This window comes from Leptopilina heterotoma, unplaced genomic scaffold, assembly GCF_015476425.1.
Source record: "Leptopilina heterotoma isolate Lh14 unplaced genomic scaffold, ASM1547642v1 Lhet_712, whole genome shotgun sequence".
In the NCBI taxonomy this organism is placed as follows: Eukaryota; Metazoa; Arthropoda; class Insecta; order Hymenoptera; family Figitidae; genus Leptopilina; species Leptopilina heterotoma.
Genome location: NW_025111166.1, coordinates 157837 through 173997, shown reverse-complemented (window position 1 = coordinate 173997; position 16161 = coordinate 157837). Strand labels below are relative to the sequence as shown.

The 16161-nt window shown below is 35.0% G+C and overlaps 1 protein-coding gene across 1 annotated transcript in view; it reads left to right on the top strand.

Annotated features, from left to right (window-relative positions):
• Positions 1-2599: 2599 nt before the first annotated feature.
• Positions 2600-16161, top strand: part of LOC122510643 — a 34457-nt gene continuing 20895 nt past the window's right edge. Inside the window, exons 1-4 of the mRNA XM_043625420.1 lie at positions 2600-2827; positions 2935-3054; positions 3345-3462; positions 3558-3813. Coding sequence (XP_043481355.1) covers positions 2600-2827; positions 2935-3054; positions 3345-3462; positions 3558-3813 — 722 coding nt within the window. The remainder of the gene's footprint in view (positions 2828-2934; positions 3055-3344; positions 3463-3557; positions 3814-16161) is intronic.

Below are 16161 nucleotides of genomic sequence, written 5' to 3'. Positions count from 1 at the left end.
GCTGCCTTTATCCTCTTGTTGCTTAATATACTATTTACATTTTTCATTTTTTTGGGTTTATTTGTTTAAAAATTATTTATTTGACATTGGACAAGTACTCGGTCAAAAAACAAGACCGTTTACGTGAAATAAACCAAATTTTTTTTTTAAATTTTAATTTATTAACTTTATAACTATTCTAAAGCTTTTGTTAAATAAATATATATCTTTTATTAACTAAATTACTTGTTTACGTATACTTCAACTTATCTACTACTTAACACCTATCAGAAAATAGTTTTAGTAGTAGGCTAAAAATAGAATTGTAACATTTTGCTCCAGCCATTTAACTTTTCGCCCCAGCATAGGGCAAAAAGTTAAAAAAAATTTTTTTTAAAAGGACAAAACATCCATTTTATGCGAAAATATCAGAAACTTTTTTATTGAAAGTTGTAGAGGACAAGTTGCCCTACAATATTGGTATATAAATATTTGCATCTAAGCGGATTATATTGTCTAAAAAAATCATTAATGCAAAATTTAACCTTTCGCCCAGTCTCCCCTATTCATTTGGATTATAAAAATTGCATCAATATAATTGGTCTTTAAGTTATTCTAAATGAATAAAATTTTTGCAAATTAGAGCTAACACTGAACTAGTGTGCTGAAATGTCTTCCTTTCACATGAAGAAATTTTTTATTTTTAATTTTGATATATGTGGAAATTGTTATAAAAAAATATTTTTTCTCAATGAAATCTTTTTTATATTGACGAGTTAGAACGCGATTTTTATGTTTTAACGAATCTGGTAGGATATTCTTTAAACATGTTTTCAGTATAGTGTATAGTGTTGTTTTAAACCTTTATTAATATTGAAGTGTTTTTCTGTTTAAATAAATTTAGCCTGATGAGGTTGGCAAACCTTAGCCAACGAAACGTCGCAATTTTGACGATGCATTGAATTTTTCAATTCTTCACCTTCCCATGATCATTTATTTTACTACTAACAATTAAACTATGGAAGGATTTAACGCTTATCACTCTATAAATGTAATAAATTATTATTCGCTTACTAGACACAAAATTTATGCTTTGTAAGTATAATAAATATACTTTTAAGAAAAGGTTGAAAATAGGGTAATGGTTACAGTGACTGACACCTACTCAGTGAACGACTAATATTCCCTTGGGGAGCGTTCACAAATGATGTCACGCAATTTGTTAAGATTTTCTTCCCCCCCCCTCCCCCTGTCACACAATTTTTGCTATTTCACATGAGAAAAATACATTCAGTCACGTTTAGTAGACCCCCTAAAGCGTGACATGATTTGTGAACGCTCCCTTGTAATAGTTAAAATAAAAAATTTTGTAATTATAAATAAAAAATGATTATAATCAATAATAAGCTAATGATAAATATATGCATAATGTTTAAATAGTTTTTTAGATTAATAAAAATGAAATTAACAGAAATTTACAAACCCGGAAAATTAAAACAGTAGCACATGTAAAAAAATTCGATCACAAATAATTTTCAAAACAACTATAACCTTATAAATGACAATTTGAAAAAAGCATGTTACTATAGTAATAATCTAGAATTATAATTCAATTCGATTTTGAATTATAAAATTTATAGTATATTGTGAATACCAGAAATAACTCTAAAACATTAAAAGTTTGTAAATAGATTATAAAGGGTATTAATCAGGTATTAATCTATATTGCTAATTGTATAATCTATTTTTCTCCGTATATAAGAAACAAAATGTATACAATTGTACAGTGATTTAATACGCACTTTTTTAATAACTTCTTTTAGAACTAGACAAAAGACATCTGAAAGGCTTTCTAAAAATGTTCTTTGTTTTAGTCATTTTCTAAAAACGTGAACTAAGAATCAGATGAGGATGGTACTTTTAAATTTAATATAATATTATTGTGCTTAAATATGGAAAATACTGTGAAGGAAATATGTAGGTTCATTCAAGAAGATATGAGAGAGTTTTTCATGTCTTTAATTAATTTTTTTAATGTCTTTTATACATCTTTTGGGCGAGACAGAATATCTCAAATACTCTTAGACGTCTTTTATTTTATAAAAAATGCTTATTAAATTAAAAATGCCAATATACTGACTTTAATTTTTTTTCTTTCTTAGCAGTTCTTCTTTAATCGGCAATATAATAAAATGTATATAGCAGATTACTAAATATAACTCATATTGTTTAATTATTTTCAAACAATTTTTTGGTATTTGAATTACAATAATAGTATAACTAAAATGTCGCAATAGATTTCATATTTTCAAATTAACTTCTAAATTTTATACATAAAAAGTACGTAAACCACAGCTTTCTAGAGTACTATATTGATATTAATGTTTAAGTTAATTGGCCCATCTTTACCCTACAGAAGTATCAGAAACTATGTTTAATAATTTAAGGAAGCAATTACATTTCTTTACGAAGTTAAGATTTCTGCAACCTATTATTATTATAATTACATATACACTGACAAGAATTATAGCTAAAACGTAGAAACAGTATTTAATTACAAGCTACTTTTCGCAATTCTCGGAAATCAATACAGGTCAACGTAAATATTTAATGATTCGTTATGGACTTAAACGATGTGTCGGGGTGGTCGAAAGCAGATCTCGCACTCATATTACTTTGTCAATACTGCGTAAAAAGCGAAGAAATGAGCATCCTACTGAATCCATACTACTATATTATCAAAAATTTTATAAATATGACAGGACATAGTCACTTCTATTCAATGTGGCTAAACGTCCTAATCAAATCCTTTTACTGGATGATTATAATAAGTTATATGGCGGCACAGGTATTTAAACATTAATTAATATATTAATATTATTAACCAATATAATAATATTAACATGGAATCTTCTTCTTTTGCTTTTACTGTAACAATTACAATTTTAATATTAGATTGCAGGCATGATAACAGCAATTGGTGATTTAGATTTAATATTTAGATGCATTCCACCGACTTGTTATGTTTTAATAGGTGCAATAATTTTTATAAATAACAATCTACACAAAAAAGAAGTAATAAGATTAAATTATGATCCTTTAAATTTGAGTGCTTGAAATAAGAAAGATAAATGGTTGATTCTCTTGATAGATAACTTCAATTGTCTCCAAATTAAATATCATCGTTTACATTAATTTTTTTGACATAGTTTTGAGTATGAATTTTTCAAAAAATTCATTTTTATTCTACGATTTTCAATTTTTTAAACAATACGAAGGTCTTTTAGAAGAATCACCCATACAATTCAAAGAATTAAAGTTAATCAATAATAAGTAATGTATAATTTATTACATTTCATTCATAGATGGACATGATTTTTGAGAGAATGCAAAATGATTGGGACATATTAACGTCAAAAGATGAAGCTGATATTTTACACAAATATGGCAAAAGATGCAGATTTTACTCTTTTATTTGCTTTTGTAGATATTTTTTTATGATAATAAAATTTTGAAAATAACATTATTAATTTTATTTATTAAATATTTATTATTTAATTTAAATTGTCATCTTTCAGGTGGATTCTTTGGAAATGTTATTTTTTATTTTTTGGTACACACTATTCCACATGTGACAAATCTTATAAAACAAAATAATGCAGAAAGGCAAACTGTTTTTCATCTTGAATTTGGTATAGATCCGGAAAAATATTACTATTTAATACTTGTCCACAGTCATGTGTCTGCATATTCTTGTACTGTTTTAATGGTAACCGGAGATACAACTTTTTTAATGTGTCTTGAGCATGCTTGTGGAATATTCGAAATTATAGGGTAACAAAGATGATATATTTTGAATTTATTTAAGGTATCACATCCCCTAAACGCTTTTCTATAGATTTTTAAAAAAATTTTACTATACGTTTTTATTATTATTCTTGAAATATTTGCAAAATTTTAAGAATTTCACCGCAAGGATCCAGAGATATTCGATATCAAAGTTGCGTTTTTTTCATGTGAAGCGTGAGTAATGTGTGAGGGAAAAGTAGGGAAGACTGGGGTAAACCCGCTCACTAGCGATTTTACGCTATAAACTCAACTTAAGATGGAGATATTGGTACTGTGAATAGTACTTAACATTCAACTTATATTAACGAACTTTCGTTTAGTTTCATGAATTCAACATAGAATCAGAGACAATCAAATGTTTTTAGAGGTTTTAGAAAAAAACGTATTTTGGATCTTTAAGTTTTACGATCATTATTTTTGAGTCTTAATTTATCTGGCAAATTTTTTTGTTGCTATTGGATGTCCTTCTTTGAAGTACATATATAGTTTTGTCTTATTTTAAAAAGATTTAATTAAAGTTATTCTGAAATGTGAGGAATACACTCGGGGTAAAGTCGCTCATGTGAAGTCGGGGTAAAGCCGCTCCCTTAGTTTTAAATTTAAAATTTAAAATAAAATAATTCCACGTATTATATTTCAACAATAACACAATTTATGACTTATTAAAACCAAAATTATAACTACATTTCACTTTCTCTTAATAAAATATAACACTATTTAAATCCATAGTTGTAATTCATGAAATCTATGTTCATTATTTATTAAACCAATTTGTTGTTTATAGAATTGTTTATATAACTCATAAATTATCAATAATAAATCATATTTAAGACGAGAATAAGACGAACTTTAATATTTATAAAATAAAAATATTCCGTCTTAAAAAGATAAAGTGAGCGGGTTTACCCTGGAAAATTGTGATTTCGAAATTTAGTATATGTTTATTAAAAAGTTTCTCTAATTAAAACTAAAAAAGATAGATCAAAAAATCTTTTTTATTTTTTTAGTAGAAATCATAAGCTTTCAAATGATATAAATTAACTTTGATTTAGAGAATAATTTCCTAGATTTTTACCGACCTGAAAAAAAGTGAGCGGGTTTACCCTAGTCTCCCCTACATTTTCATAAATGAGGCATTTTGCGTGAAATGTCCTAAGTTGAAATTTCAACTTTTTAAAAAAAAATTGAAACTTAGGGAATTTGTTGTTCTATCAAGTAGAAATGTGCCCCAAAAAATATTTTTGATTTTTTCGAAAATTTGGAGGGGGTAGAGGGGGGTCAATTTGACCAATTTTGTTAACACCGGCTACTTTGAATTTTTTCTGAACATACTTGTAATGGGAAAATTTTTTTAAAATATGTTTCTAAAAGGTTTTTTCGTCCTGTTTCCAATGGTGCATTTTATTTTTTAATATTTTTAAAATTTACCCTAATTTTTGATAATGAATATTTAATTTTAATTTTACAAAAATCGGTCCATTTTCTTTAAATAAATTATTGCAAACGAAAGCTGAGGTTTTTTCCTATCCGCATGTAAATTTTCAGATTGCCCTTATTTTGTTTTTGAGTTATAAATTTTAAAGAATAAATTGCGGCGCGCCGCATCGCGGTTGCACTGAGCCACGTGGCAACCGGCGTGAGACGAGGCGCCCGGGACGCAATTTATTCTTTGAAATTTAATAACTCAAAAACAAAAAAGGGCATTCTGAAAATTTAAACGTGCCGATAGGAAAAAACCTTAGCTTTCGCTTGCAATAATTTATTTATAAAAAAATTTGGACAAGTGCGAGTTGTACTCGCACTGCAATGGCGGGTTCCGCACACAAATATTAAAACAATACTGGCAACATTGATCGGTAATTGGTAGAATTAAAATAAACAATTATAAAAATATATTAAAATCATTTGATAAAAAAAATAACTAAAAAAAATTAAAGTATTGTATATCTAATATTGTAAACAATAATAAGCAGAGGAACAAAATTTTCAAAATTTATTATAGTTCCTCTGCTTATTATTGTTTACAATATTAGATATACAATACTTTAATTTTTTTTAGTTATTTTTTTTATCAAATGATTTTAATATATTTTTATAATTGTTTATTTTAATTCTACCAATTACCGATCAATGTTGCAAGTATTGTTTTAATATTTGTGTGCGGAACCCGCCATTGCAGTGCAAGTACAACTCGCACTTGTCCAATTTTTTTTTATTTTTAGTTAAGAAATTAAAGTCAGAAAACAATCTCTTATTTATTCTCTTAAAATTTCACTCTCTTCCTTAAAATATTTAATGCCACTTGTTTAAACTAAAAAAAATTAAATTTTTTTTTTTTTTTTGAAAAAAAAATTTAAAAAAAATTTTTTTTGGATTTTTTTTCAAAAAGTTTCTTAAATAAATTTTTTGTTGTCAGACTGTAATAATACACTAGGATACCAATTATCAGCTCATTAGGTCAAATAATGTAAAATTTAGGAAAAAAAAATTTTTTTTTAATTTTTTAGTTTTTTCTTGACAACGCTATGGCCATCATTACATATCAAGTTCTCTATATTTTTCCTGTAATATTCGAGTAAAAATACACCAGCATGAAAAATTTCAGCTCTCCATGTCGAATAGTTTAGAAGTTAAGGGGGGGGGGGGGAATGGTCACTTTTTATGCATTTTTGGCCAAAAATCTTGTTATTTCCTTGACAACGCTATGCCCATCACGTCCAATCACATTCGCTATATTTTTCCTGTAATCTATGTGTGAAAATACATATCTGTACCAAATTTGAGCTCTTTAGGTCAAATAGTTTAGCCGCTAGGGGGGGGACATGATTTGGCTACGGACAACAGAGTCTCACCAATAGGGTTCCGCCGATACACCGTAGGTGTACGGAACCCTAAAAAGGGATCGATTTTTGGGAAATTAAAAATTAAATATTCATTATCAAAAATTAGGGTAAATTTTTAAAATATTAAAAAATAAAACACACCATTGGAAAGAGGACGAAAAAACCTTTCAGAAACATATTCTAAAAATTTTTTTCTATTACAAGTATGTTCAGAAAAAATTCACAAAGTAGCCGGTGTTTGCAAAATTGGTCAAATTGATACCCCTCTACCCCCTCCAAATTTTCGAAAAAATCAAAACTATTTTTTGGGGCACATTTCTACTTGATAGAACAACAAATTCTCTGAGTTTCAATTTTTTTCAAGAAGTTGAAATTTTAACTTAGGACATTTCACGTAAAATGCCTCAAATATAAACATAAATTAATTATACATTTTTTTCAAAAACTAATATATAATACAGAGGATGTGATACCTTAAATAAAAAATTTTCCGCGTGTTTTTAATATCGATTTAAGTTATTTTTTACATAGGTATATATTGTATAAATAATGTAATCGATTTTTGAAAAAGACTTCGCACGGTGAGTCTCGATAAAGTTCAACATAAAAGTCTTGCCACTAAAATTTTTTTTACAGATATTTGTTCACACGTGAAATTAGAATATTTTTCGCCTAAAATGAAAATCATGTGTCGAGGGTTTTTAATATTAACTCGATTTTTCTCGTTTTTTGTAGGTTAATTGCTGTTATTTCATTAAAAATAGAGATATTAAATTTATTTTTTTATTTCTCTCCTTTAAGGCCTCGTGAACAATTTTCCTCAGATGAAGATTTAAAATTTAAAGAAATAACCCAAAAATCGCCAAGAAACAAGATTTTTGAGAATTTTTTTAAAACACAATTAATAACAAAAATAAATCTTCATACATAGGAAATTGTCCACGAGACCTTTGTGACGATTGAATTTAAATAAATAATAATAATCTAAATTTTCTGCTAACGTTCAACAAAATCTGACGCGATCAACAATTTAATTTAAGAAAAGAAATTTACTGAAGTAAATTTCGCTGTCAGGCGCCAATTAATTTTAAAGGAAATTAATAAACTATCTTAACAAACGCCTCTGAGACTCTCTCTATCACAGAGGATATTCTGCCTGAACGCTGGCAAGCAGAAAACACCAGCGGCGAGACACGGCTGACAAATTTATTTGAATTAAAAGACTTACTCTTTACCGCAATCTTCCCTGCTTCCTCTCGATGTCCTGATAACACGCCGGGGATAAAGATTGGTTCCGTCGAGAAGAAAAGAACACCGCTGGAATCTTTCCAAGTAGTTTTATTTTTCCACACACTATAGCAAATATCACAATCGTAACAAACACCAGCCGGAGCTCTGGTAATCAAATTTAATAATACTGAGTTCTTCTGAAACAAAAATAATTCGTAACTTCACCAAAAACAATCGCGGTGTGTTTTATTTCGACAAAAAAACTAGGGACTCGAGAAAGAGCGTCACCACGAGGCAACCGGTAGAAAATCCAATATGTCGGTCTTATTTCCTTCTTGACTGCTGAATAATGGATTTTTCGTACTTTCGCTCTCTCTTTTCTCTCATTCTTAAAACTATTTCTCAGCCTCTCTCTCTCTCTCGCAGGCTTGACTCCCGACCTTTACCTTGAACCTGAAAAGTAACTCGATATAACCCACTGACCCACTAGGAAATCAGCACCTATGCGACGACCGAATAGAACGGTCTCTTCTTTATCTCACTTACATATTTCGCCGTGGTTCAGGAATGTAACAGAATAATGATAAATAGAAAATCGCTCTGTTACAATCCCCTCCCCATGACTATTATTATTATTGAAAACTAATAATATAAATAATTTCGTTTCATACCCCTTTTGAGTTCTGGTCCGGCAGAGTAATTTCTCCGACGTTTCCGGCATGGTTGTTGTGTTGTTATCTGGCTATCGTGGCTTCAATAGCTCATCCTACTTCTTTGGCTTGGTATCTCTTAGTTACTTCTCTCCTTTCCTCCTGTCTTCTGCTTTCTTTTCTCAATGAGTTGGCGAATCGCCATGTTTATAGTTTCAGAAGGTTGGCCGTGTAGTGCACTAGTCAGTGCCATTATTTGGTTCACAAGATCACATGATTGCTCCTTTTTCCTTGACTACAATTGACACTTCGGCTTTTTCATTTTCTACACTGGCCCTTTCTACTGAATTCTCCTCAATGTTGTCTACTTCTATTTAAACAGCTCTGGCCTCTTCTCTCTGCTCGTTTTCTACTTCGACATTGACTTCCAACTCTTCCGGCTCTTCCAGTTCCATGCTCTCGTCTTGGCGACAAACGGTTAATAATGTTGACGGTGAATCCACTTTGCAACGAGGACAATCATAGACAGTTACCAAGCGACGTCCACAATTTGTACAGTGTTTATTTTTAATTTTACTGGTACACTTGTCCGCGTTGTGCCCAAATCTCCAGCAATTAAAGGACGCGTACGGCGGTGGGTCTAGTATTGGCACTGTTTCTATGGGTCTTAAACCACCAAACATTACTCCTCTCGTTTTTACTTTCAGAGGTCGTCTTAGGTTCTTCGCCCTGTTGGTTGTTGGTTCCCATCGTCTTTCTCTCTCCTTCGCTTCCTTCTCTTGGCTTCTTTTCTCGGTCGTTCTCGCTTTCGGAATCGCTCCTTGATTCTCTGGCCGATTTGGTGGTCCCGGTTGTGGAAATCTTGACCTAGTTGCTCTTGGTGTTCCTCTCTCTTCGTTTGTCATGAATCTCTCCAACTTATCTTCGGCCAGACGACTCTCGAAAGATTCCCAGCTCTCATCGTCTCGTTTGCGGATTGGCATTCTACGAGTTTGTTGAGGGCGTGGTGTCTTCTCTGCTTTTCTTTCTTCTTCCAGAGTCGCTAATTGAATAGTCGACCACACTTCTGCTGGGATTGGTGATACGGCTGCACTTATCGGGCCTACTGCTCCCTCTTCTTCTCTCTCTGGCGACTTTTCTCCAGGTTGGACAACGGCTGGCGATAACGGTTCCCGTGCGGTTTCCTCCACTATGGGGAACATCAAGTACGACGTCGGCTCTCTGTTTTCCTCCCCTGGTTGGAATTCAGGGAAAGAGCGATGGGCAATCTGGCGTCTTCCTCCACTTCTGCTGCTCGGGGGAGTCGCTATGAAGTCAGAAGATGGTCCATGAGTACGTTGAGGTCTTCCCCTACCACCTTGGTTCACATACGGCATTGTCCACTCTTCCTCACGGCTGCTCGGTTGTTCATTTGGGTTTTCTCCTAAACATTTCAATTAATTAGTAATTTATCATTTTTTATTTTTAGGTTCTATGTATCTTTTTAATTCGGATATATGTATTTTCGGAATTCTACGACTATCACCGGGACGCAGGACATATACCGTTGGGGACAACATCTTTTCGATCTCAAATGGGCCTGCGTATTTCGGTGCTAGTTTTGTCGCGAATTTTTGTGCGCCGCTCGACAGTTTATGTGTTCGCCTCAATACTAGATCGCCCACTTTAAATATGACATCTCTCTTATTTTTGTTATAATACTTAGCTTGACTTACCCTCTCTTTGTCAATCAACCTAGCTACCATGTCTCTCAGAGCATCAAACCTCTTTACTCTATCCACCCACTCTTCTGGCTCGATTTTCACAACTTGACTCTTATTCTCTACTTCTCTACGCAAACTTTTTACTAACTTCGGATGTCTACCAAAATTTAAAAACGCGGGGGACGTTTTCGTCGTTGCCTGTGTAGCAGTGTTCACCGCGTGACGGAATTCATGAACATGAATGTCCCAGTCGCGATGATCAGCTCCTATGAACGTAGAGATTAATCGTTTTTAGAGTTCTTTTGCTCCTCTCTACTGGGTTAGCTTGTGGGTGGTAAGGTGGTGTGGTGATGTGTTTGACTCCATATTCCTCTAGGGTGTTTTTGAGAAATTTGTTGTCAAACTCCTTACCGTTGTCGGTTAGCAAATACTCAGGCGTTTCCTATTGAAATAGGATCAATTTCTTGGATGCTTTTGCTACCGATTTCCCATCAGCTGAACTCAGTGGCTTTACTTCTATCCACCTCGAGAACAAGTCCTGGAACACTACCAGGTACTTACAACGGCTCTTACTCGGTGGGAACTCCATCGTGTCAGCAGCCACTACAGCCCACGGTCTCTCGACAATTCTCTGGCCCATCAATCCAACTGGTCCGGCTTGAGATACTTTATGTATCTGGCACAGAACACAATGAGTCACATAGTTGTGAACATCGTTCCATATGCCTGGCCAGTAGTACTCTCGTGCTACTTGGTCATAGGTTTTCTCGATTCTCAAGTGTCCAGCTGATGCTAGGGCATGTGCGTTTTCCATCACTCGACTCCTATATTCTTCTGGCACTACTAGTTTCCAGCCATCCTTATTTACGTTTATCGGCAGTAGAAGTTGATCACTGCGATGTCGATATAGGTTTTCGTTTTCTACGATCCACCCAGGAAACCTCCGAGGATGCTGGCTCACTAAATCACGGCGTTTGAGGTACCATTGGTCCTCAACGGATTCAAACGCGGCTACGAACTCCTCTTTATCTTCTTGTAGTCTCGACAGCGCATCTGGGACATGATGTTGTGCACCTTTTCTGTGAACAATATCCAAGTCCCATTGCTGCATCTCTAGGACCCACCTGGCTAAGCGTTCTGTCGGATCTTTCAAATTCCTAAGCCATTTTAGGGCACTGTGATCGGTGATCACATGGAATTTATACCCTTCAATGTATGGCCTAAACTTTTTTATCGACCACAACAACGACAGGCACTCCTTCTCAGTCACGCTATAATTCCTTTCTGGCTCAGTCAACACACGACTAATGTACATAATCGGATGTTCTCCATATTCAAAATCTTGGGTTAATACCGCTCCTATGGCAAAGTTACTGGCATCACATTGTATTGTGAATTTCTTGGTGAAGTCAGGAAGTGCTAGCACTGGCGCAGTTGTCAGTTTTTGTTTTAACTGGTCAAAAGCTTCCTGCTGTTCATCCTCCCATTCCCAACAATGGCCTTTGTGTAGTAACTTTAGTAATGGTATTTTAATCTCACTGTCATTTTGTATAAATCTGGAGTTCCATCCTACTATACCTAGGAAACGTCGGAGTTGTTTGACATTTCTCGGTTCTGGATAATTTTGTACTGGCTCTGTCTTCTTCGGATCCGGTCTCAGGCCTTCGCTGTCTAACAAATATCCTAAATACGTGACTTCGGAACAACCGAATTCGCATTTATCCGGGTTTGCAATTAATTTCTCCTTATTTAGTTTTTCTAACACAATTTCGAGCCATTTTACATGTTCTTCGAAAGCATCCGTGACTATTATTATATCGTCCAGATATCCGAAAACGTATGGCTCTACTTTCGGTCCTAATAAGGCGTCAATTAATCTCTGGAACGTCATTGGAGCGTTCATCAGTCCAAAAGGCATCCTTCGAAATTGCCATAAGCCTGAACCTGGGATAGTGAAAGCGGTATATTTCTTGCTTTTCTCGGCCATTGGGATTTGGTGATATGCCAATTTTAAATCTACTTTTGACAAATACCTGGCTTTACGGAGCTTGTCAAGGATGTAATCAGTTGAGGGTAGTGGATATCCGTCTTTGATCGTTACTTTATTGACATCTCGATAGTCATTACATTGACGAAATTGTCATTACATTTTGCTCCTCTTCTCGTGATCACTGGCGCGCTCCTCCAACGGCTGGCAGATGGTTTAATTATTTTTAATTTGTACAATTTCTCAGCGTTGCCCTGAGCCCAAGTTAGCATGGCTGGAGACATCCTTCTGACAGCATGTTGCACAGGTGTTTCATCTGTAACACGTATGTGATGTTCTGTCAAGTCCGTCATTCCGTGTTCTTCTTACTCTGGCAAGACCCATTTCTAGACTATGGCTTGAATGATGTCTTTTTGTTCATCAAGTGCTAAAATACCTGCACACTCGGCAAATATCCACTCTTCTTCCTTTTCTCCTTGTTTACTTCCAAACTCATGCCAAGCTCCACCAAATACTCTCCACAGACCTTCTCCAAGTTTCACTTCCATCTCCCAGGCTTTACAAAAATCAATTCCTAAAATGATATCTTGTGCCAGTGATTTCATTATCTTTACTCTAAAACGCTTCGCATGGCCATCAACTACTATATCCAAATTAAGTAGTCCTGCCGCTTCAGTAATGCCCCCAATTGCACTTTTGACTGCAGTTCCACAAGGTTGAATCCGGTTTTTGTATGGTTCTGCTACTTTGGAGTTTATGATCGAGATCATTGCGCCTGGGTCGAATAGTGCTTCGTACTGTTTCCCTCAGATGGACATCCCAAAGAAATACCTATTCTCTGTTCTTGCTCCGTCTACGTCCTCTTCTGTACTCAGGTTTAGGTCAGCTGTGACCCTCACAGCCTCTCCCCTCCCCTGGATTATATGTACTGGGGTCACTCCTGGACAATTAGTCCCACACTCTATTCTTTATCTTTCAAACACCTATTTCTGGCTCTAAACTACCCTTATTTTGTTCTCTTTTCTCTAACTCTAGTTCTTGTTCATTTTTTACCCAACTACAACTTGGGACATACATATCTCGACATTAATTCGTCTTCTCTACTTCACACTCTGCTCTAATCTCTGACTCTGGATTACTAGTTACTCTAACCGTACTTTTTACTGTCCGATCAAGTTGGAGGGGGGTACAGAACTGTTCTGTGCCCCCCATACACTGTTTCCCAGAGCTGCTCGCACGGCCGCACAATTTGGACAATTTAGAAAATTTACACCTGGTGTCTTACACACCAAGCATAACTCTTCTTCCGCCGGCTTCATTGAACATTGATTTGCATAATGTCCCTGTTGATGACACCTAAAACAGATCCTTTGAGGACAGTCTTTTGCTCGGTGTCCTACTGTCTGGCAATGAAAACAAGCTCCAATGAATTGTTCTGTCCCGGTTTTTGCCGGTGTGCTAGTTTGCCCCGTTTGTTGTCCGGTTTTCGGACCGCTTTGTCCATTTGGTTTGGGAAATCTCGGTTTTTGTCCACCCGCCAACATACCTGCGTATGTATTGGAAAATGCGAATTGCATTGGTACTGGCAATACTTGTTGTACATTTCGACTGGCTATTTGGTTTGGTATCACTGCAGCTGGTTTCATAACGTCAACACTTTCACTTTCCGGCTTTTCTTTATTTTTCTTTTTCTTCTTTTTCTCTTTCTTTAGAGTGATCACTATCACTCGGCTCTGACTCTTTTTCAATTGCTGCTACTTTTTCACTCTTGATATGTTTGCTCTTTTTATCTCCTTGGTCCTTTTCTCTCACTGCTGCAGAAGGGAAACGCATTTTATCTTTTGATGGAGGGGGTATGTACCTATCGTCTAATTCTTTGACCTTTTCGAAATTTTTTAAAATTTTCTCCGTCTGGCCAAGTGTGTCAAACTGTAGTCGGTCTAATTGTCGTCGATAAGTCGGCGTGAGTACTTTGTACGCAATTTTAACCTGTTGTTGTTGGTTAATTGGGTTAATTGGTTTTTCACTCTTGATATGTTTGCTCTTTTTATCTCCTTGCTCCTTTTCTCTCACTGCTGCAGAAGGGAAACGCATTTTATCTTTTGATGGAGGGGGTATGTACCTATCGTCTAATTCTTTGACCTTTTCGAAATTCTTTAAAATTTTCTCCGTCTGGCCAAGTGTGTCAAACTGTAGTCGGTCTAATTGTCGTCGATAAGTCGGCGTGAGTCCTTTGTACGCAATTTTAACCTGTTATTGTTGGTTAATTGGGTGTTTCATGTGTCCCAAAATAAACCTGAGGCTGGTTAAATAAGGAGAAATTTTCTCCCCTTTTCCTTGTGTTCTGGCCCGTAATTCGTCAACTATGTCATCGTCGTCTACTGTCACTAAGTACTCGTTCTTGAATGCTCTCAACTGCTGGCATTTTTCTGGAGTATTATGGGTAATGCTTGCAATATTTCTTGGTCCGTTAAATTTGAACTATATTTACAGTCTATTAGCCTCTCCAGGAATTCTTCGGCATGGTCATCTTCCCCGTGGAATTTTAAATCCCAGTCTTTCAGAATTTTTATCACTTTTGACCTTCGATCTGACCTATTATTGTCCCTTCTCCTCCACTCACGCTGGCTCTGGCTAAAATCAGTCTCGCATTCTGACTCACTCGTTAAGTCAAACAAGATTGAACTTCTAGTTTCCCTTCTTGTTTTGTATCTTTTTTCTACTCTACTGTGTCTACCTTTATTGTCCCTATTATAACTCTGACTTGCTCTCTCATCAACACTTATTCTCTCATCACTACTACCTCTAATAAACTCATCGTATTCTCTCCTTAGATTTCTTTCTGTCATTCTACTTTTATACCTATGCCCTATTTCTTGTAAAGTTTTCCCATTTTTTCTTTCCCTCACATTCACATCTTCCTCTGACTTAAATGACCTATGTTGTGTTACATTAACACTCTCTAGACTATTTTGAGACGAGAACTGCCTTGGGGCGGATGTGGGTTTGGATTTGTTTTCAATATGGTTAGTGGCTTGAAAACCAAGGTTATTCACCGTTCGTTGTAGGGACAAGATTCTTGACTTTTGGTGATGTGTTAATTGATAACCATCTCTAATCTCGGCCCTACACTCGCTCTGTTGTAATTTTCACCCTCCACCTGAATATTGACGATCGATTTTCTCGGCGTATTCTATTAGTTTGTTCATTTCTGGGGTTAATTGTAATCGACCGACCGACTTCCTCAAATGACTGACATCTGGGGCCATTGTTGCCGATATAATAGTATGTGGTGACGTCATTATTGTACTTGTTGTCGTACCTAATTGTACAGTTGTCGTGGTGGGGGCCATGCTGGCAGTTGTCATGACTGGTGGCGGGGGTGTGAAGTTTGGGGTGGATCTACCGTTTGTCGGATTTAATCTGCTGTACGATGATCCACCTGATAATTCGTTATTCCCACTCCTACATTTCTTCCTATCACTACAACTTCTCAATTTTGGGACACTTTCCTCATTTGACTCCTCACTTTCAGACAGCGAGATTTGACCCCCTCTGTGACGATTTACGTTGGGAAAAGGGCTACTCTCTAGTTCTGACAAAGCTTCTAGTAAAAATGTTTTGTCGGAAATCCCACTATCATATCTCTCACAAAATGGTACATCTATGTCTGCTGGCAAAACTTGTCTTATCTCAATCCTTAATAATCTTTCGCGTAAAACTGACAATGTACCACTAATACACAGTTGGTGTTTTAACAATTTTGTTACAATTTCACCTACTGGCATCTGGCAAATCTCTTCCCACGCTTGTCTCACACACGGAATATCTATAAGTTCCTTTATTCTCTCTTTGTATCGATTCATTTTGTTGATTGCTTCTGCCATTGTCAATTTAGAATTTTAACTTTCGAAAATTTA